This window comes from Helianthus annuus, chromosome 3 (genome assembly GCF_002127325.2).
Source record: "Helianthus annuus cultivar XRQ/B chromosome 3, HanXRQr2.0-SUNRISE, whole genome shotgun sequence".
NCBI lineage: Eukaryota > Viridiplantae > Streptophyta > Magnoliopsida > Asterales > Asteraceae > Helianthus > Helianthus annuus.
Window position 1 is genome coordinate 150,187,075 of NC_035435.2, and position 23,529 is coordinate 150,210,603.

Consider the following 23,529-nt stretch of genomic DNA (forward strand, 5'->3'; position numbering starts at 1 on the left):
AGCTTTGATACATGAGTGATTATGGAACAACTTGGGTTGTTCCAAACATAAAATCCTCACATGGTTTGATGATTTCTAATAGTTAGTTTACTTAATGTACTTGTTATAACCTTAGTTCATGACCCTCCTTGGTTGTTTTTACATCAAGTGTAGTGGTGAACATCAAAGGGGTACCTAAATGGGAGCTTGTCTTCCTACCCCATACGTGACATCTATGACACATCTTGAGGTACCTAAATGAAGAATGAATCTTCTACCTCTTACTTGAATACTTAAAATATATATATCCTACAAGCTAAATAATATATATGTACATACACATCTTTGATAATCATCTAAGGACCTAAGACATTGTCATGATTCTTATGAGTGTTCAACTCATGAAATCACTAAGACCCTTGTGGTTACCAAGTGTCATGCAAGTGTTGAGGGGAAGATGAATACTTTGATATTATATTCTATTACATTTTCATGTTACTTAAATTCCGAATCTTCCGAATCCCCCAAACTCATACACTTTGTTTCTTTGTGTAGAGGAACAAGGTGCTCCAACTAGCTAAACCACCAACTTACTCTCGGACCTCAAGCTAAAGACTTGCAAACCGTGAGTATACTCGTATTTCCCCCTTTTTACCTTTACCACTTTTGGGGTGTAACATGTTTACCTATTGAAAACTTACACATAAACACTTTGTTAAACACATGAACGTTCCTATAACATGCTTGTATACGTGATAGCTTGATACTTTAAACTTGGGTTATTCTTATGTGTTGAACTTATCATTAACTTCGTACGAGCCAAACCTTGACATATGTAGCGCTATAGGATTAACGACCCGCCCGTAAACTTGAGGTTATGTCTTGAGCATATTGCGTTTTCTTGGTTTGATATGTTAGACACATGCCATATTTAATGTTTATCTTGAATCATATGCTTGCCATGAGGAATTGTTCACACTTTTTATCTTATGCTATGTACGTACCAAACTTGTATACTCGCCTTTGCTTTTGCATTGAATTGTATTTTTAAACATGTTACAGGTTGATGATGATGAAATGAAAACGGATAGCAAAGATGCCTAGATACTCACTTAGACGTTTAGGTTTAAAGTGTTGTATCAATTTTGTTTATGTTATGTTGAACAATGTTGTTATTTGCTTTTCTCGTAATGTTTTGACAACTTATTTTGGAAATGAAATTTGGATTATTAAATTTATTGTCACAAATAGCGTTATGATGTCTCGAGCAATCTTCACACTTCGTCTCATCCCGATGTTTCCGCCATTGGTTGGGGTGTGACAGATTGGTATCAGAGCCATAACTATAGGGAATTAGGAAAATTGCCATGCTTTTGCCCTAGTCTATAGTTTTAGGAACTTTGTCTCTTAATTGTTGTTTAAAACATTTGTGCTCTATCTTACATGCTTCCTAGCTACAATTCTTGTAATTAAACTTATGCGCCTTTCCTAAGGCTAACACGAATACACTTATGCTATTTTATACTCTTGTAACATCAACGAGACAACTTTACCCAAAATAGGCGTGAAACTCACAATTTGGTAAACGACTCTCACTCTACCTTTAATCTATTTTTGCACGAAATTTCACCATTAAGCTAGGAGTGACATCCACAACTTAATGGTAATTTCCATTTCAACTCTAGTGGACCCTTGTCAAAGTGTCAAAATTTTATTTTGGCCGACAAGTACCAACCACCTTTAGGGTACGAAATCGTCAAGTTAGGGGTGAAACCCGCATCTTGTCGATTAAGTCCCATTCCTTGATTTTCATTCTCGCCAAAGTCCCGAATGTTCCAATCATTTAGAGATGTGTAGTAACCGGAAGGTTAAGATACCGTTAATCGCTTCTCGACGAGAATATCTTACTTATAGGCCAAAGCACAATATCTCTAAATCGAAAGGACTTTCGACCCACTTTGGAATTGTCGACGTTTCTCTACCCGAAACAATCCTATGTTTTATTGAGCCTCTCTTTTATGTAACTCAATTTATATGTGATTTTATACTTGAACGTTCTTTCATTTCGAAATGTCGTTTTAATCATTTCGCACGTTACCGCAATCATAAACAATAATAATCCTCGTGAACAAACTAAATTTACAATGCTTTCATTTGTTCATGTTATGTTATGTGGAACCCATGATTATGCTATGTGAGACGTTTAAACTTTTATACTATGGAAATCAACTTGAATCTTTACGTTATGTGACCCTTTATGCTATGTGATCAATTTCATTTTCTTAAACAAACATTATGACCAAGTCTCATCTACTCCCTTTTTCGAATTCGAATTATTTATTTTTTTTAATTTCATTTTCTACGCATATATCGTATAAATACTTTATCATACATTTATATATTATTTGCATGCATGATTCCACATAATCTTATTTATACCCCTTGTAACAGTAAATGGAGACATATCATCAAGGTGGGAGTGATTTCCTTACCTTGAAGACTAACTCCGTTTCTTTTCTCATCTTACAACGACCTCGCCAATGAATTAGGGGTGATTCCCTTACCTAGGTGATCGTTACCGATATTTTCCTTAATAGACTATATTACGTAAACATGATCACGTTTATATCTAAATCCTTTATCATTAGCCAAATCCCTATTTATTTCAACATGCATTGTTTATATGAACGAATTTCTTATTCTACAATCTATTTTTTTATATAGCTCATACACACAAAATTGTTAACCTTTACCATAAACGCTTATGTCTTGATTTTCAAAAATTACGAAATACTACTTATCAACCTAGTTGGTTTAATAAATCCATTGCCCATGAAATTTTGTATCCAACGTAACTATTGAAAAAGGCTCATCTTATATCCTTAAACTAGAGATCTTCTACTTTCAATTAGGAGATCAAATCAACTTTTTCCCGCACACCTATAAAATACTACCAAAGTTATTCAATCATTTACTAAAATTTCTTTCAAAATCAGTAAAATGTTTTATTAAAAACGCTTTTTCAACAATCACTAAGATCGTATACCAAAATGCTTTTCTTACGAATCAACGTTGTCACAAAAATGTCTAAAATTCGAATTTCTTCTTTATGCAAGATCATTTAAAACGATGCAAACTTATTTACTTCTAGAACCTTTTCAACCATTATTTCATACGTCAATTTAATTTAAAATGTGTGGGCAAGGAAACTGCATAAGAACCAACCATCTTCAACGAATGTAAATCTTTTTTTAAAGCAAGAGAAGCACTCCCTTTCTTTCACAAAGTATAACACGCATAACCAATAAATATTTTATGCTCTCTCTACATTTATGAACTAGATTCTATATGACATGTCAACTCAATCTATTTTGATTTTAATTAAACGTCACGCTTTGCTCAAAACAACTATATATGTATATCATTTTATGTGCTTAGGTTTATATCTCGTGACAATTACACTTATACCCTCATTTTTACCTTCATACTCAAAACTTCTTGGCCTTTCTTTTCATGTTTAAATTCGTATATTACATAAACAAAATCATTACATTCGTATTTCTACACCTTATGTCTACACCTATATTTATATTTTCACCTTTATGCTTATTTTCATAATCATATACATATTCATACGTTTTATATTATACTCGTGTTCCCAAATTATACATTTACACTACACTTATATCTAAGTTTATATTCATATTAATACGATTATACTTACACTCACATACAATTACGTCTACACTAATATTCATAATCGTGTTTATACTCATATATTCTACTTGTACCTGTACCTATACAACTATGCTTAAACTTATATTCACATCCATATATTTTCCTCATACCAATACAATTATGTTTGTACTTAAATTCATAGTTATACTCGCATTTATACAATTTATGATAGACTCATACTTATACATATACTTTCATTTATACGATTTACGTTTATGCTCACGCTCATTCATTTATGCTCAAAGTTGTACTCACATATATATACTCGTATTTTTACTCATACTCCTGGCATGCGTTTTGTGTTTATGCTCTCGTGCGTGTTCGTATTTAAACTTATCCTAGACTCATGCTTTTTACACAAAATTTATACTTTCGCACTATACGCGGGCGAAACCCGAGAGATTCACTTACGTGTTATACCATTTGGAACACAAGCATGCTTATATGCTATGCCTCTATGCACGCAATCTTATTTTTTTTGAATTTAGTTATACCCTAATTCATACGCAACTAGTACAAGTTATGCGGATCATGTGACGATCAATGTAATCGTGGGTGCACACGGGATTATAGTGATAGTCGTATGAGAACCATAGAGTGTACTATTGTGTATGGTAAGACACGGAACGTAACATGACACCGGATACGAAACGGACGTCACATGGTCAAAACATGGTGGATACGCCGCTGGTACTTCCTATATATAAGTGTTTTCACCATGTTACCAAACTCTCGTAAAACGTGCCATGAGAAATTCAGTGTTTTGAAGACCTTTTTGGACCTTATTACCAAAACTTTTTCAAACCTTCCGTCTTCCTAAATTTCGGGACGAAATTTCCTAAAGGAGGGGAGACTGTAACGCCCTGCGTTTTCATAATTTCCCTATTTAGAAACCATTGCTTGGATTTCTATTTTTGGAAACCTTGTATTCTTGTAACCGTCCTTTCATTGTAACCATTATCAAACCGAGACTTGGATCATTAATGAAGCTTGTATTTTGTTACATTTATGTTATACACACTTTTTATATGCTCAAACATTCACTTTTATGGAACGATTGATACTTATTCGTGAATCTTGGAAACTATGTACTAAACTTGTAAATACATGAAACTTGTGCATTAAACGTATTTTGAACGTAAACAATACTTGATTATGAAACTTATACGCTTAATTATACTTCGGTTATGATTATCGTGCTTGATTACATCTTATACTATGCTTTTATGTCAAAACAAGTCCCTAAACTCTCAACTTTGCACCAAAAAGGATCAAATGTAAACTTCAGGGGCCTAAGTGTAATAAAACAAAAGTTCTGGAAACCCTACCCGCCGCGTGACGCGAGGGTCCTAGACGTCACGCGACGCCCTTGTTTCGGCAGAATGTGTGTTTCCTTGAGCTGCATGCACGAAATCCCATTAATCCAATTCACCCAATCACCTTTAATCCACCTCTAATCACCTCCAATCACCTTCTAACTCCCTAATTATAAATACCCACCTTCTCCAACCCATTTGACACTTTCACAACTCTCTAATCTTCACTAAAACACTCTCAAATCTGCAGAAAATCTGAGTTTGGACAGCTTCTTGTATCTTTACTAAAGTGAGTGTAACTCACTCATTTCTTAACCAAATCACTTGGTTCTTCTTCCTAATGCTTCATTATGTCCTTAGGTTTGAATCCTTGGTTTTTCCTTGGAAGAATCATGCTTGGATTTGCCTTAAAATGGACCAAAACTTTCTGTTTTATATTTTATTTTTCAACAACTTGTTATTCCTTATCAAACTTGAGTTTACTCATCCCATTCCTATGTCCTAATGCTTACAACACTTTTGTGGTTGGTTAGGCTTAAAAACAAGGTTGAGACACTTAAAAATCAGAGGATTAAACCTCATAAACTTGGTGTTTTATTTAGGGTTTTAACCCACAAAGCATGTCAAACTTAAGCTTTGATACATGAGTGATTATGGAACAACTTGGGTTGTTCCAAACATAAAATCCTCACATGGTTTGATGATTTCTAATAGTTAGTTTACTTAATGTACTTGTTATAACCTTAGTTCATGACCCTCCTTGGTTGTTTTTACATCAAGTGTAGTGGTGAACATCAAAGGGGTACCTAAATGGGAGCTTGTCTTCCTACCTCATACGTGACATCTATGACACATCTTGAGGTACCTAAATGAAGAATGAATCTTCTACCTCTTACTTGAATACTTAAAATATATATATCCTACAAGCTAAATAATATATATGTACATACACATCTTTGATAATCATCTAAGGACCTAAGACCTTGTCATGATTCTTATGAGTGTTCAACTCATGAAATCACTAAGACCCTTGTGGTTACCAAGTGTCATGCAAGTGTTGAGGGGAAGATGAATACTTTGATATTATATTCTATTACATTTTCATGTTACTTAAATTCCGAATCTTCCGAATCCCCCAAACTCATACACTTTGTTTCTTTGTGTAGAGGAACAAGGTGCTCCAACTAGCTAAACCACCAACTTACTCTCGGACCTCAAGCTAAAGACTTGCAAACCGTGAGTATACTCGTATTTCCCCCTTTTTACCTTTACCACTTTTGGGGTGTAACATGTTTACCTATTGAAAACTTACACATAAACACTTTGTTAAACACATGAACGTTCCTATAACATGCTTGTATACGTGATAGCTTGATACTTTAAACTTGGGTTATTCTTATGTGTTGAACTTATCATTAACTTCGTATGAGCCAAACCTTGACATATGTAGCGCTATAGGATTAACGACCCGCCCGTAAACTTGAGGTTATGTCTTGAGCATATTGCGTTTTCTTGGTTTGATATGTTAGACACATGCCATATTTAATGTTTATCTTGAATCATATGCTTGCCATGAGGAATTGTTCACACTTTTTATCTTATGCTATGTACGTACCAAACTTGTATACTCGCCTTTGCTTTTGCATTGAATTGTATTTTTAAACATGTTATAGGTTGATGATGATGAAATGAAAACGGGTAGCAAAGATGCCTAGATACTCATTTAGACGTTTAGGTTTAAAGTGTTGTATCAATTTTGTTTATGTTATGTTGAACAATGTTGTTATTTGCTTTTCTCGTAATGTTTTGACAACTTATTTTGGAAATGAAATTTGGATTATTAAATTTATTGTCACAAATAGCGTTATGATGTCTCGAGCAATCTTCACACTTCGTCTCATCCCGATGTTTCCGCCATTGGTTGGGGTGTGACACACCACTACTGCCGTCGATTTCCAACATCACCACAACTTCCATCATCGTTCTCAATCACCATCTTCAACAACAACAAGCCACCATCAACTTCAGCAACACCAATCATCATCATCTTCAATCATCAGAGTATACAAGAAAAAGAGAAGAAAGGGGAAACCCATTCTTACCGGAAATTTATCGAAACGAAAGTACCGCCGCTGACCACCCTCCTTGTTCACCCACCGTCCCTCGGGCCACAACCACCACCGAAACGCCGCAGATGGCGGCGCTGCTGCCGCCGTTGTCACCATCATTGATCACAACTTTACTGATCAAATTCTTGAAAACCCTAACCGTAACCCTAAAAAACCCAAATCCACCAACACCCAGAAGCTACTTACAAAGAAAACAAACACCACAACACTATCATTGATCAATACAACCAAGGGTTATTAGCTATTAGTGACCAAGAATCTGGTACTGAAAGAATTGGTGATAAAGATTGGTTTCTCCGGTGGTAACGGCGGTGGAGGAGCTTCTGGAGGTGGTAACGGCGGCGGTGGTGGTGGCGGAGGTGATGAAGAAGATGAAGCAAGAGAAGCAACAGATGGTGATGAAGAAGATTGTGATGATCTGAATCATCTGATGAGTTTAAAAGGAAATGAAGAGTTTGGAGAGAGAGAAGAGAGAGAGAGTGCAGAGATATTTAAAGTTAATACATATATATTTAAAGTTAATAATAGGTTATAATAAATTAAGATGGACGATTATACCCCTGAACAAAAAGACAAAATAACCAGCTTTCAACTGTCAAAATAGGAGGTTTTTGCATTTTGGACTAAAATGACAATAAAAGTAAAACCACATAGACACAGATTTAAAAAGTTTGAGATTTGGACTAAAATAGCAAAAGTACCTAAAGCACAAGGACTAAAATGGCAGTTTACTCAAAAAATAATATTGTTTAAAAATGTAAAAGAACTCGAGTACGAATTACCGAAAATAGTGTAAATAAAACTCGTGAACTCTGGCGATGTCAGTTGTCGGTGGGGGTTGGTGAAGGATAAATTAATATTAAATAAAATAATGATAAATTATAAACTTAGTAATTTTGGCCTTTCCACGTAACGGTACTACATTGATTTCGTTTATTAACTACGCAACTTCCACTCTTTTTGTATTTATTTTCTAGAAAACTTGCTTTCAAATATAAATACGAGATAACGAGATATGAATACATAAAACATAAACACGTAATTCATGTCGGTTCGAAATCGAGCTGAATCGGGTTTTATCACAGTGGATTTTCGGGTGGACGGGTTTTATCTAGAACTTGTGGCTCGGGTATACATCCAACTCTAACCGTTATGGAGAAGGGGATGTATTTGCTCGATTGAAGGCATCCCATAAGTTGCAAATTGATTTGTTTTGTTGAAGATTAGGAGGTTTTTGTGGATCTTGATTTGTTGAAGATTGTTGCATATTATTAGGAGGTATATATGGATGATAAGGAGCTTGAGTTCTATGTTAAAACTTAATAGGAAAATAATCACAAACTAACTGCATGGATTAGTGGTTTAACAGCTACATTTCAGTGCAAAGGTCGTGACTAGCAGTTTTTTTTAAATTAAATTCTGGAGTGTTCTGTTAATAAGCGCAATTTGGTCATTTCACATATACTTAACGGAATAAATGGATGGATTAACGAAGGTGGACTGCAATAGTTACGAAAGTGAAAACATAGAGATTATTTTAGCATTTTTTAAACTAATGAACTGAAATAATTTTCCCACGTTTTTTCTTGTTTCTTTGTTTTTTTTTTTAAAGTTTTTTACTCAAACCCACCTTCTGTTATACCCCACTCTTATCTACTATGTATGTATAACCATACATGTAGTCAGAGATACATCTCCACAAGAATAAAACTTTCATAACTTGTATCTCATGCTATAAAAAAACAAAAAGCCACCTTACACTTGTTACACATATGCCTGTGTCATTTTATTGACCTTACATCCTATGCTACAAAAACAATGTTGTTTTCGGTAGGGTCTATTATGCGCTCTGCTGCGAGTACCAAAGTTTCTTCCGGCAAATCAGAACCTTCTCGGTCTCAATATTATACTCGGTGGCTTCTTTAAAACAATCCCATTTCATTCCTTTTGCTATTGTTGCGATCGCTTCTACAAAGTTGCTTGATTCCCTAATGATCGCATACCCCTTTGGCCTTAAGATCCGATCCATTTCCAATAACACGTATTTCATATCACATCTAGATAAAAGAGTCGATGTTTAAACAACGAACGAGTTAGTACTAAAGAAAAGGATAAACCCTAGTCTATATATAAAGTTATATAATAGGTCATACAAAGGTTAACAAAGATCTAACAATAATGTTTGTCATAAAGTCAACTAAACATGGTTAACCTAAAGCGATTTAGTTAAAGAACAACATAAGTATGATTGCTTACCTATGACTTTCGGTTGTGAAGAGGCCGTCTACATGAAGGAGATCATATGTCCGAGGATACGTTGAGAACGCTTCACACCTAACATAACAGAAAACATGTGAACCCTACTCTAGATTTTGGCTTATCACTAATATATACGACTTCGATACAGGTAGACAAGACGAAGATCGATTTTAGATAATCAAAAGGGTATTACCCGACATACACCCGTTTAAGAAAAGAAAAAGGTAACAACATCAAAACTTACCAATCATGGAAAGTGCCAATGAGACCCCTATCGAAGACCACCGGAAGTGTATTGGGAGCATACGAGGAAACAACATTCATGACCCAAAGTGGATCCTCGACTAAAGCCGCAGCCAAACCGCCATAAACTGTATTCATATCCATTACATTTCTGATTTTATCGGTTCCTATAACCGGAAGCAACTTCTTGTAGTAATTCACTCGAATTTTCCACTTGTTGTCATCTTGCTTAAATGCACCATCACTAGCAACCCGTTTTGGAGTCACATGCAATCTTTTGGGCCATTTTGTAATCAACTGCAAGCTCGATTTCTTGTATTTTTGGTCGGGAACATTGACACAAGGTCTCAAGGGAGTGTACCATCCTGAATCTGGTTCGATCGAATCATCGCATATTGGTGGGTAGTTGTTGGGAGTATCAAGTTGTTTGTAGCAACTTTGGTTTGAGGATTTTTGCCACACTGCAATGTCGTCTTTCTTGTTGTATAACTTGAAACACATTGAAGTAAGAAGCTCTTGTAGTTTCTCGTAGTTAGTTTTTTGTTCTTCTATAGTTGTGTCCCAACCTCTCCATTGTTTCTCGTAGTTTATGGGAGGGCCTGATAGGACCCAAAAGCCTCCGGGACGAAGGATTCGGTGTACCTCAATAAGGTAAACTCCACCTGAAATCGTCGTTGAGGCATTTCATCAAACACATGTAAGGGATTATGAGCCCTCTACGAAATTCTAGCAAATGTATACAGCTAGTAAATTGCCCCGCACGTTGCCACGGCATTCCGAACAAAATTTACGGCAAACGTAGACCAACAAAAATGTGCATAAAAATAAGTACGAAACATATTATATTTGAACCGACTCATTTCCGGGAAATATAAAATAGAATTTACGTAAAAACGTAGATCAACCGAAAACGTACATAATAATAAGCATAAGAACATATTATATTAGACCTGACTAATTTCCGGGAAAATTCACGTCGAAATGTAAATCAACTTGAATTTATACCCACATGTCCATAAAAATAAAAACGTAAAACTCAATTAAAAAACTTTTAGAAATTTAAGGGGTTGTAAGTGTCAATACTGAAAATTGAGGAGTAAAAATAAAAAAAATAGAATAAGACAAAAAACCCACAAATAACTATTCACAATGGTTATGGTTGACAATTGTAATATATATAATATATAATATAATATAATAACACACAATTTGGATAATAAGTTATAAAAGTTACCAAATTCTGTCCATGGGATCAAGCATCTAGAGCAATGAGCCATATCAAATGAACTTGACGGAAAAGGGAGACGATGTGTTGATAGGATTCCAAGAATGGCGGGAATCCCACGTTCTAGGGCGAACTGAACCTGTGCCTCGTGGTTATCTCTTGGAGCGAGAGAAACTGTAAGAATCCCACGATCGAGCAAGTCACCTCCCCAACTAGCAACCTAAAGATGAACATGTTATGTCAACCATTCCGGCTCGATAATAATTTTTCATACATGTCTTACGAGTTTTTAACTAGTCTAACCAAGTAAAAGTTATGTTTGTTTTAAGTCAGATATTTTCCAACCATTTGTATCTCCTTGATTTGTTAATTTTAATAAGTAACAAGCACAACATGATCAACATAATAGTATGATGCTTTATGTAAAAAAAACTCACCCCACAACCGGTATCAATAGCAGTACGAATTGTCCCATCTTTCATTCCCGGAATCAAGTTTTGCATAAGGTTAACATATGCACCTACACCATCAGGAAACATAGTACCACCACCGGGGAAATAAAACTTCTCCCCTTCTTTTCGTAACCAATGTTGGTTAGATTTTTGTTTGTTAATCCACTCATACGGAACGTTCCTAAGTACAATTTAACAAAAGCTTATAAACAAGATTTAATTACTTAAAAAGATTATAAACATAATAAACATGAATCTTTACCTGTACCAACATTCGTTTTTGCTCTTTGGCCATCTGATCGGCTCCTTGTAGCCATCAGGTGGTGGTACCAGGCATTCTTTCCTATCGAAAGCTGGTGGACAGTGGCGTTCCATGAATGTAAGCCTTTGTTTTCCGTATTTCTTCCATCTCTATTGACCCGGACCATAAACCACATGTGATCAAGTAAACACATTTAGAGATGGATGAATTGGATTGTGATTTAACTAAAGCAAGTTTAACATAGTCAAATAAAAAGGTTTAGCTTAAATGAACCATGTCACCTTGATCAATTAAATGTAACTTTTTTTAAAGTGCGAATTTCTTTCTTGATCCATATGAGACTTGAACTTAAAACCTCACACTTAAGGAGCAGAAGAAAAACAATTTTGCTAAAAAGAGTCATATGAGTTAAAAATTCTCTAAGGAAAATGGTTCATTCCAATAGAACTAGCTTTGACCTATTCCCGACCCTTCTATCTTGTCACTCTACAAGACGCAATACCTTAGGATCTGTGCAAGGCGTATAGTCTTGTAACTTAGCACTGCATTGTGGGAATGAAACAAATTCCACTTGGACCGAAGAAGAAAGAGTCATTTCCGAAGATTCAATGGATTTCGCAATTTCTTTAGTGACAAATTCATACTTCATGGAACAAAAAAGGCCACCAAGATAGAATGAAAAATGGCACAACACAAGTATTATTACCACTGTCACAACCTTTGATATTTGATCACGTAACCTTCCTTGGTTATGATCTTTAAGCTCCATTTTATCTTCTGGTTAAAACAACAAAATGTTCAAATGTTTTTATGCTTTTAACGGTTCTTTATTTGTTATTGGTTCTATAATAAACACGTTCATGCCATGAATGTATAAAATATATATTTTAATTAAAATTGGATTAAAATAATAAATTAATGAAAAAGACAGCATACTCCATGTGTTCTCCAAGTCAAAAAACAAATGCCAATTTGATCGTAAAAATAATAATAAATTTATTGTAAGTTAACTATTACGAAAGATTAAAATGTCAAAATGGTTCCTGAGTTTAGGCTACTTTTGTCACTTTAGTTAAAAAAAATCTATTTGTATTTGGTCCCTAAGGTTTCATTTTTGTTGTCAATCTCATCCAATTGGCAAACTGTGTAAGATTTTTATGTTAACTTCTCTTTTTTTGTCATTTTTCTCATTTAACTAAAATACATTATGGCATAAATTGACGATTATACCCTTTATTTTTTTGTGATAATATATTTTAATTAAATGAGAAAAAAAAAAAGAGAATAAGTTAACAAAACTTCTAACCCACATTGTCTCGGATAAAAATAGAAAAAAATTTGAAACATAAGAGATTTAGATAAAAAAAAAGTTACATTTTTTAAAATAAGTGAAAACAATTATTGGTGCCGACTTATTAGTTAGAATGTGTCCACGTCAGATTCACTTTTATGAACAATGCATAAATTTTGGGCCCCATTTTCAGGAATAAAGTCTTCATGGAAGCTATGATTTATGTGCCCACTGAGCTTGATTGGAGATTGGAGTATTACCTGTTCTTGAAGAAATCTTTTTGCTATGACTCTTTAATTATAAAAAGAAAAACATCAAAATCTTGTCAAAATTTAATGTTTTTTTAGATATTTTTAAGTTGTAAGTATAACTGCTAACTATGAATTCCCACAAACCGATTTGAATATAGTCAATTCAATTCAAGAAGATGTTGATAAGAACTCTGAATTACAGAAAAATGAGCATAAACAAAGGTTGAGTAAGTAGTAAGTACCTGCAAATTGTAAATAGATCCCCAAATTTGTGGGAGAGATTAGTGAAGCATAAGCAAACACAAAGATTCAGTGGTTTCTGGAACGAAGTCCAAGAAAAAAAATGATGATTATAATATCTTGATGAAGAAAATGAAGGAGATGGGGGTGTCCCTACATGTATGTATACATAGTTAAATGCATACATTTATTAGATGATTACTTGTTTAACATCTTCTGCCTGGTTGTCTTTATTTTTAACTCTTTTTTTTATGAATTTTCTATTTTTGTTATTATTATTTTTATTAAGGGAAATAAAGTAAATGAAAACTAAATGTTCTGTCTTCTCTCTCCTTGTGTTCACTCTTCAATGGCTTATCTCTTTTTTTCTACTTGGGCTTAAACTATACCACTTGATGTAAGAAGTCAATATGAACCATATGTAAAGATGCTATAGAAGATAAGGGTGTGAGGAGGCGGTCTTCATGTATATGGAGGAAACCAATGCAAATATCTTTGTCAAATTATTTATTTTTAAAGTTATGCCATTAAAAGTGAATTTTGTATTTTTGCTGATCTTGGTTTTGTTATGCACACATATCCAATTTTTAAGTTACTAAAAATCTCAACATGTATTAACGGGTACTTAACATGTAAACAGGTATTTTACCTAGTTAGGCACGGAAATTAACAGATTCTATTGTGTCTACATGTTTAGTACACGAAACCTGTTAAGGTCGTGTAAATTCGTGTCATGCAATCGTGTCCGTGTCTAAAATTGCCAGTCCTAATGTATGTACATGTGTGAAATTATACATGCCAGTGGCGGATCCAGCCAGTTTTTTCACTGGGTTCCTTTTTCCAAATCATACAAGGTTTACACTACAAAAAAACGTTTTTTTTCCAAATCATACAAGATTTACACTATAAAAAAACGTTTTTTTCCAAATCGACTGGGTTCCTGGGAACCCGTAAAAAGGCTCTAAATCCGCCCCTGATACATGCATATCAATAACATAACTAATAATTGATAAACGAAATGAGCCCAAGCCGAGCTCAATTGTAGAAAATGCTCACGAGTAGAGCTCGAAATTTAGAAATAGATCTCGAAACGAAATGAGCTCGATATTAGGCGAATTCTGTCTCGGTCGCTTACACCCCTAGTTATACTTATATAGTTGCCACAAACAAATCACTCACTCATGTTATGTACCCGAGTTTCATTAAACAACAGAAAAAAGAGAAATGGGAGGAAAGTGAAAAAATGTGTGCTCTAGGTATTTTTAAAGCAAGAAAGGGGAGGAAAGTAAAAGGAAATGAAATTGTGATTTTCAATAGTTTTTCTCTCCTAACTTTCCTTTCTCGTGTAACGGTTTGAAAAATCCTTTCAAGTCCACTAACCTATGATTGCCACGTGTCCGACAGCCATCATTCGGTTGAAGGTTATTAGCCGAGCCGTTTCAATTGGCTTGCCCTTTGAAGCCGGTTGAAGGATCTTAGCCGAATACTTTCAACACGACTCAAGTCTTTTCAGATTAATCTTTCCTTGGCTTGGCTTAAGATCTTTCAGTATAGCCGCTTGTCTTGGCTTAAGATCTTTCCTTGGCTAAGATCTTTCCTTGGCTTGGTTTAAGGATCTTAGATTTAAGATATAACTTTTTTTATAATTTGATATATAAAAATAGATTTATTTAACCCGTGTAATACACATTATTTTTTAAAGATATAGCTTTTTATTATTACGATACAAAATTACATTTATTCAACCCGTGTAATACACTAGGTTATTGAAGATATAAAACACCCTGTTTAGAAAAACACCATGAATAATTCAAATGAAAACGCCATAAAAACACCCAATTCAGAAAAATGTCATGAAAATACCCAGTTGAAAACGTCATAAAACACCATGAAAAACTCAGTTGAAAACGCAATAAAAACACCCAGTTTAGTAATACGTCATAGAAAACCTAGTTGAAAATGCCATAAAAACACCTAGTTCAGAAAAAAAACACCATAAAAACTAGGTGAAAACGTCATAAAAACACAAAGTTGAAAATGCTTAAAAAAAACTCAGTTCAACTTTTTTGGAAAGATAAAAAACGTTGGATTTTATGGTGTATTTTTTTCTAAATAATCATGTATAAAAAGTTATGGACGTTTTAAATATGATGGGGGGTGACATGTGATTAGGATGTGCATACTTGTTTGAATCTTCCCAATTTACCCTTCCCAATATTTAAAAAACGTCACCGCATCAATCTTAGTCACAAATCACAAAGATCTTGTGGCTGAAAATCGTTCTCACCGTTTTTCACACTTCCAACCGTTTTCTCCTGAACCCATTTATATATATATATATATATAGGGGACCGCTAGAATGAGAACCACCTCGAGTTGTAAGAACCACGAGAACCACACCGTACGGGGCGAGGTGGACCAAATTTTTTTTTTTCAAAAACGTAGATGCATGTATTATAAACACATTCGTAAAAAAAATTAAAAAAAAATGTCGTGCGTGTAGTTTTTTACACCACAAGTTTGTGGTTTACGAGTTCCGTAAATTTACGGGACTCGTAAACCACAAACTTGTGGTGTAAAAAACTACACGCACGGCATTTTTTTTTAAATTTTTTTTACGAATGTGTTTATAATACATGCATCTACGTTTTTGAAAAAAAATTGGTCCACCTCGCCCCGGATCAAGTAGTTCTCGCGGTTCTTACAACTCGAGGTGGTTCTCATTCTAGCGGCCCCCTATATATATATATATATATATATATATATATATATATAGAGAGAGAGAGAGAGAGAGAGAGAGAGAGAGACGGGATCAGTAGAAAACGCCCTAAAGTATGAGAACGGTGAGAACGCATCCTGATGGAACACGTGGCCCGGGATATAATCAGGGTGCGAGGGGCTTTTTTGTCTTTTTAATCTTCTTTTTTCCCAATTCCGCGCGTCACATGCTGCTTCATTTTTTGGCGTCTAAGTTTATTTTGGTGTTAATTAGATTCATTAATTACATAGCGTTTTACTGTTTTTTGGATCTGTCTCATTGAATTAATTGTTTTGGTGTCACATAGATAATTTTTTGGCGTTATGGCGTTTCCCATGTCAATTTCTTAGCGTTCGTAGCGTTGTTAATAATTCATTACGATTCATTAATATTTCATAAGATTACAATAAGACGAAATGAAAACAAACTAATAGTCTTCTGTGTATGGGATTACATGTCACAGCCCCCGACCCCACCCTGGGAGCGGGAGCCGTGAACCAGCCAGATGGTATCGGTGTTTATTAATTACGCAGCGGAAATTTTTTCATCAGGATCGTAGTTAGGAAATAATTTAAGAGTTTATAAAACACCAAACTTGTAATATTAAACAAACGGGCTAAAACCCATATTTAATTCAATTGTTTTTATAGGGATAAACCCAAATAAATAAAACATAATTTTCTTCTTTTATTCAGGTGTTTATAGCCACTTTATTTAAGCCTTCAGTGCTCCATAGCTGGCTTCTAGCAAATTACCTGAAACACATTTTGAAAATATTTTATCAGTAATATATACTGGCGAGTTCATTCCATTTTTATAAAATATATTGTTATACCTTACAGCATTAAGGGTTTTTATATTTGTCTATATTTACCCAACTCAATCAGTATTTGTCACATGGTGGCAGTTCCGATGTGACAGTGGTCATATCACTCATTGGCTAACTTTCGTCCAATAGTGAAGTTTATCATGTAATAAATATAAAATATATCTTATTAGGATTCAATGGTATCGGTCACTAGGCGATTCCCGTGACGGTGGTCAAATCACTGTTGATCATTCTTTCAACTAGTGACTCTGGTCATATCACTGTTGATCATTCTTTCAACTAGTGATTCTGGTCATAACACTGTTGATCGTTCTCTCAACTAGTACATTTGGTCATGTCACTGTTGATCGTTCTCTCAACTAGTGATTGTGTTGAAAGAAGGTGAGAGTCATTAGAATGATACAATAACTACTTATAATTTATATATAATATTATAAGGATGTATGTGTTACACGGTTAAAATTTTCTATTATAGGTATTACTTTAATAAAATTTACACCACATGCTTTTCAAGTTTTCTATATGTAAATTGTAATTACACTAATATTATATTTACTTCATAATATCCCAATAATTTAAAATTATATTAATAATACTAGTAGTTGATCCTAATATTATATATAATACATATAGTCACTCTATTATAGACTTATTCAACTTTATCATACTTATATTAGGATATACAATATTTATATAGTCAACAATTTATAATATTTATATAGTCAACAATACTTATATGTAGGTTGGATATCTTAAGTTTTATATGTAATTTAAATACATATAAACCATATAACGGTGATATACTATTTTACATTTGGGCAAATATTAACTTATATATTTTATTTAAGAACTTTAAATGTATTTATATACATATAAATACATTAAATAGTAATTAGTTATAATGCCTATACCATATATATAAACTGCTTTTAATGTTTAATGATAGTCAAGGTTAAGTGTAATGAAAACAAGTAGAGTTTTTGGTAAAGCATTTTTGAATATAAAGATACTAGGTTATTCCCCGGGTAGATACCCGGGTAGGAATATTTAAAATACAATCAAAAGCAACAATAATATACGGGTTCAATAGTCATCAACACACCCTTAAATCTTTATATTTCACATAAAAAATGCAAAAGACACTTAATTAAATTAATTTATATATTTTCAACGCACTATTGAGTCAAGTATTTGGTCAACATTGTGTTTCTCTTTCGACTTGGCAGACACCCACTTAGCTAATTAAGATCCTTCACTAATTCCCTGTCAAGAGTTCAACCAATATCACCCCAAAACAATACACATTTTCACGCATTGTCACCCTCGTTGTGTAAGCATAATGATTAGGATTTGACCCATTAAATAAAACACAAAGCAAATTAACCAATTGAAAAACAGAGGAGCTAAATGGTTCATGTTCGCAGATTAACGGGTTCGAACCGAAATAAAAAGTGAAATAAACCAAATAAAAATAAAAATTAAAAAAAGACCTTTCTGCAAGAAGCATATACTTCATGGACCAGTTGACCTCATACCATCTTACCATGTCTATAAGATGATCATAAGAGTACAAGAAGATAGAAAGTGTCACCAACGCTGGTTTGTCCACATTGAAGTTCAAACTCTTTTTGTTGAGCCTTTAAAGTCAAACTTTTAGTGAAGTTTGTAAATTGGCCTTTAACTACAATGTGTAGGAACCTTGTAGTGAAAATTAAAATTAATAAAAATCATATTATTTATTTTGGGACATCCCGAGAGAGAGAAATAAATCCATTCATATTGTAACCAACTGAACATGTGTTTTGGTGTGACATACAAACAAAGTGAAACTGACAATTGAATACAAGTTGCTCATCTTTTTGACCTTTAGTTGGTACTAAAGGCAACTTCCCATGAGCAACATAAACCTATAGTAAAGACGAATGATATCAAAATAAATGCATAATGATTGAAAATTTCCAATGTGATATGGCAAATTCTTAAGACTGTCAACAAAATATATTAGGCATTACATTGAACATCTAGTCTTCTACAAACAAACATGCCTTAATCAACCACTAATATCACGTATCTATGGTTCAACTCAAAAATAAAATGACTTAAATCATCATAATCCTAAGCGAAACAATGATAACACATTAAAAACAGTTAAGTGAGACATGACTTACACAGTAAAATGTTTACTTTTTCTAACAACCATGACCATGGAACCATCTTCTAAAGATCAATGGAGTAGCAATAGAGTGTCACTTTTTCCTACTCAAATCAAAAACCCACCAAACCAAAAATTAATAGAGTGTCAAGTTTTCCTACTAAAACACAAAACCAAAACGTTAAAGAAAAAAAGTTATTTCATAACTCATTCATGTGTAATTAATCTCGGAACCACCCGTTTAACCGTTTGAATGTAAAAAAGAACCAAGAGGCAAACCTTAATTATCAAACGGATCGGTCTATGTGGTACTCACTGTTCGGTTCCGTGGTTCTCACTTTGTGGTCAGCTCAAAATGCTTTGACTATAGTTAGAATTAAAAATTTTGTAATTTCATTTAAAGGTCTTTATGTTTTTTTAAAAATTACTACTTTTAATTAAACTATTGGCACACAAGACTATTTAAAGAAAACAATTAGCATTAATTGAAAACAAAAAAAAAGCATATTGGAATAAGACATTTGTTATCAGGTACCTATCTACATACCTCCAATTGTGGAGAAGCCTCTTTTCATTGTCGTTTTAAAGTCATTCCTTGCAGTTCTTCTATGGCAGATACTATCATAGTTAAAGTGGAGTATACCTCTAACAACTTGTAGGCTAATTGTATAATAATCAGACTTTGCATCAGAACATCTTTTAAAGAAAGACATGATTCAAGCACAAACCAAGCATAGTAAGACGATGGAGGGTTGTGATAATAGTTGTTATGTGTTTCTTTGCAAAAATGCAACTTTTTAATGTCGACATGCTTCCTGAACCATCGCTATTTCCTGCACAATGGTGTGCACCATCAAATGGTTAGAATATACAAGGTCAGATAAAACATGAAGTGAGTACGTTATTTTAATGGATGTTTTACCGAATGTATACTGTGAAGAAGCTTTTCGCGATTCGAGTAACTCTTTAATCGTTTTGTAGTCATAGAAGCTTCCTCTGTCTTCTGCTGCAAAACGTTAATGAATATAGAGACATATATATGAGATTTAGAACAAAATAAGGGAATCAAAAGTACCAAAAGCGGGGGTAATTAAATTAGTGTGTACCCGACGACCAGAAACTTCATGCAATGCTTCTACCCAATGTGACGTAGAGTCTGCCGTGTAGCCCATGTATCAGAAGTATTAAGCTATGGTAACTCCTGAATGAAAATAAATATGCAATTACATTACAACTTAGGTAATGTGACTAACTATTGATAGATGCATTAAAATCATAACGTATAACGTATGGAGCAAAAAGTTTGAATATATGAAAAATCTAACAAACTTCACACCAACAATGTTCTCAATGGCTAGGTTATCGAAGAAGCCTACAATACTAATAACAAAACAAAGGATCCATTTCAAACATATGTACTGGGATATTGTTTCCTATTTTTCTTTCGGGTAGTAGTCTGCTGGACACGTTTTAGTTAGATTGCCCGATATACATTTTAACGGAATCTCTATTTTCTTCGGAGGCTTCTTGGAAATCACTTGAGTGATGGTAGGTACATCGGAGCTGACACATCGGGTTGCGGCGCAACTTGTTGCACGTTTACCTGCCACGATATTGTAAATTTTTCTACTTAAATATATAGATCTTACATGTAGAATTGCACCAGTGCTTTCGGATGTAAAGGGTAGATAAAGCTGAAATGGTTCAGTGGTCGGGGAGTATTCGGAGCCAAGACGGGAACTTTGTCGTAATACTTCAATGGCTTCTGCACACTTTCGCCAACAGCCTTCAATCCAGCCAAATGTATAACAGCATCAAACCTGCGTACCAATCAAAACTAATACGGATTCCCACTTGTTTATATGCGTTATAATTACCCTATTGCCAAAAGATACACCAAGAATATTAGCAATGAGTAAGTTTACTTTGTGGAGGCAAAAAGCTTCTTTAATTCAGGCTTATCCCTGATGTCGATCTGCAGCGAATCAAAACGAAATATAAACAATATAGTGCAAAAATGAATGATTTTAGACAAGATATGTCAACTCAAGTTCCACATTTCATTTTGCATTTGTATCTAAATTTCTACAATTTATCAATAATCATTCATTTTTGCACATAATTTAGGGAGACGAAGGAGCTCCGGTTGAATTTTGAGAAATTCTCTGTTTTCCAAGTGAACCTTACCGATGGCGGATCATCAACTATTGGTGCATCAACAACATTAGCATTTTTTGACCAGAAAATGGACTAAGGGAGTACATAATTTAGTTTACTATCAATCAAATTACCTATCTCTACACAAGCACGAACATGAAATACATAGATTCCATGGACGGAAAACAAAACAGCACAAATCCATATATACCTTCCACTGGTTAAGATCCTTCACCAGCAGCAAACTCAAAATGTGGGACTGACATCTCTTCCTCTTCCAGCTGCAATATTAATGTAAATAAAATACAAAAATAATAATAACAATCTAATAAACGAATTCGAAAGGTTCAAGAAAATAATGACAAATCCCTAATGAATCTTTTGTCACCCAGTATATGGTATATAAATAACCGTAAGTAAATATGCGAGTCGTATAGGGTGCATATCCTTTTTACATGAAACAATCATTTATTACCATCTATCATCTTAGATTCAAGCTAAGCACATGAAAAAAATCATTGAAACTCAAGAATGATTCAATCAAGTCCTTAACAAAAATAGTGTGTTTATCGATGATCCAAAACTGAAAACCAAAACTGGTACAAAAGCAATAAAAAAAGCAAAATACAGAAAACCAAATGTAATAAAATGCAAAATCAAAATTGGGGAAATCGAATACTGACCATCCTTCGAATTAGGGTTTCAAGTTTGCTATTCACAGAACAAACGACAATTGTGACAACATAAAGAACAAAACCCTGTTCTGCAAAAACATAAACACTTACATGCTAGAAAACTAAAAATTGAGGGGCAGATGAACTTCACGTAGTGAGAGATCTTAAACTTCAAAGTGAAGGAACTCATGAACATAGTGTCGGAACCCTAGCAAGTTGAGCAGAAAGGTCGTCGCCATGTCTGCGACACCACCTCTGTCTGTCGCTCTCTTCTTATCAAAACCCATTGTTCAAAAAAACAACAAAACCCAAATTCATAATAACATACAATTAACAATAAAAGCAATTGGACCACCAATTAGGGTTCGAGTTGAGGATTGCAGGATACCTGTATTTCAAATATCAAATATATTCTTCAGGCAACATTATTGAAACAATAGCAGATCTGTAAGTCAAGAAAAGCAAAGAATTATAAAATGGAAACCTTAAACATACCTCAAAGAATCGAAGCGGCTTCAATGGAGAGGAGAAAACACAAAGATAGATGAAAAGAATGAAAGCGGCGTTTGTAGTTTAGGGTTTACAGAGAAAATGTTCTGATGTATTGCCTTTTATACAGATCCGAATTCAAGGTAACGGATGACCCGTATTCTATCGGATCCCGTGTCCAAACGAAAAAAACAAAGTGGACATGATTTTCCCGCCAAAATTACATGAGATTTTCATCTCATACGGCTCCTCAAAGGTCATAAATAAATCTAAGGACCCGTCCATTATTCTTTTTATTGATATGTTTGTAGGATAGATAGATATAAAATTAAATCCATTGTAAGGTCCCCATTAGACACTGGAATTCTGTCTGCTATATATAATAAAGTGCTTCTGAATTCATCTTATCTTTTAATCATTTCAATTCTTCTTTGTTGAGTAATAACTTAATCCTTGAATAAAATGTTTCTTGTAACAATATCAATACAACCTAACATAGATATTTCCACCTAACGTTTTCAATTACGAAATCCAATTTGCATTAGTTCGCGAATCATGACAAGAATTCTATCTCTATCTAGAATAGAGAAAGAAAAAATAGATTTTTTCTAGAGGGGCTAATAGCATGACACATCAGCAAAATTTATCACATTTATTATATATAATAGATGGGTAGAAGTTGGTTACAAAGCCATTTTTTCCTACAAAGTGTAGGAAGCCTCCTACATGTGACATGTGGCAATTGGAGTTTTTAATCAAAAGGGTATTAAGGTCATTTAATTATTATTGTAATTATGGATTATATTAATAAATTAACTAACTAAGCAGATAATTAAGGAAAGTGGATATCTTATTAAAATCAAATCGATTGTTTCGTTTAAATTATAGAATTGATACAGCATATTCCTAGAGTATTCATATTGCAGCTGGTTCTTCATAACATCTTTATTGATCAAAATCATGGCGTCAAATGTTATGGTTGATTGTGGTGATGGTAAAGTTTTATGATATTGCATAACTTGAATTTTTGTTTGATGTGTTGTAGTAATTATATGATTTATCTAACAATGATTACGATATTGAAT

General features: G+C 33.8%; 1 protein-coding gene and 1 long non-coding RNA gene across 10 annotated transcripts; both read right to left on the reverse strand.

Annotated features, from left to right (window-relative positions):
- Positions 1-8,857: 8,857 nt before the first annotated feature.
- LOC110930090 (probable methyltransferase PMT21) lies at positions 8,858-13,736 on the reverse strand. 3 transcript variants are annotated; one of them, XM_022173319.2, is made up of 8 exons: positions 13,388-13,736; positions 12,106-12,380; positions 11,604-11,752; positions 11,327-11,522; positions 10,899-11,109; positions 9,666-10,326; positions 9,419-9,496; positions 8,858-9,219 (listed from the first exon to the last, which is right to left on the reverse strand). In XM_022173319.2, exons 2-8 carry the CDS (start codon positions 12,370-12,372, stop codon positions 9,003-9,005), a joined length of 1,779 nt encoding a protein of 592 aa, XP_022029011.1. In that variant the 5' UTR covers positions 12,373-12,380; positions 13,388-13,736; the 3' UTR covers positions 8,858-9,002. The 3 variants fall into 3 exon arrangements, with proteins under 3 accessions (XP_022029011.1, XP_022029012.1, XP_035843474.1); XM_022173320.2 differs by having other exon boundaries at positions 12,106-12,377; positions 13,388-13,551; XM_035987581.1 differs by having other exon boundaries at positions 12,106-12,246; positions 13,388-13,550.
- A 3,147-nt stretch (positions 13,737-16,883) lies between these two features.
- Positions 16,884-22,570, reverse strand: LOC110930089. 7 transcript variants are annotated; one of them, XR_002587622.2, is made up of 9 exons: positions 22,451-22,570; positions 22,067-22,343; positions 21,493-21,562; positions 21,050-21,099; positions 20,774-20,944; positions 20,231-20,325; positions 20,047-20,130; positions 19,672-19,957; positions 19,045-19,228 (listed from the first exon to the last, which is right to left on the reverse strand). It is a non-coding gene; the product is annotated as an uncharacterized LOC110930089 (long non-coding RNA). The 7 variants fall into 7 exon arrangements; XR_002587626.2 differs by having other exon boundaries at positions 20,774-20,961; XR_004888592.1 differs by lacking the exon at positions 19,045-19,228 and adding an exon at positions 16,884-16,898 and having other exon boundaries at positions 20,774-21,099.
- Positions 22,571-23,529: the final 959 nt, after the last annotated feature.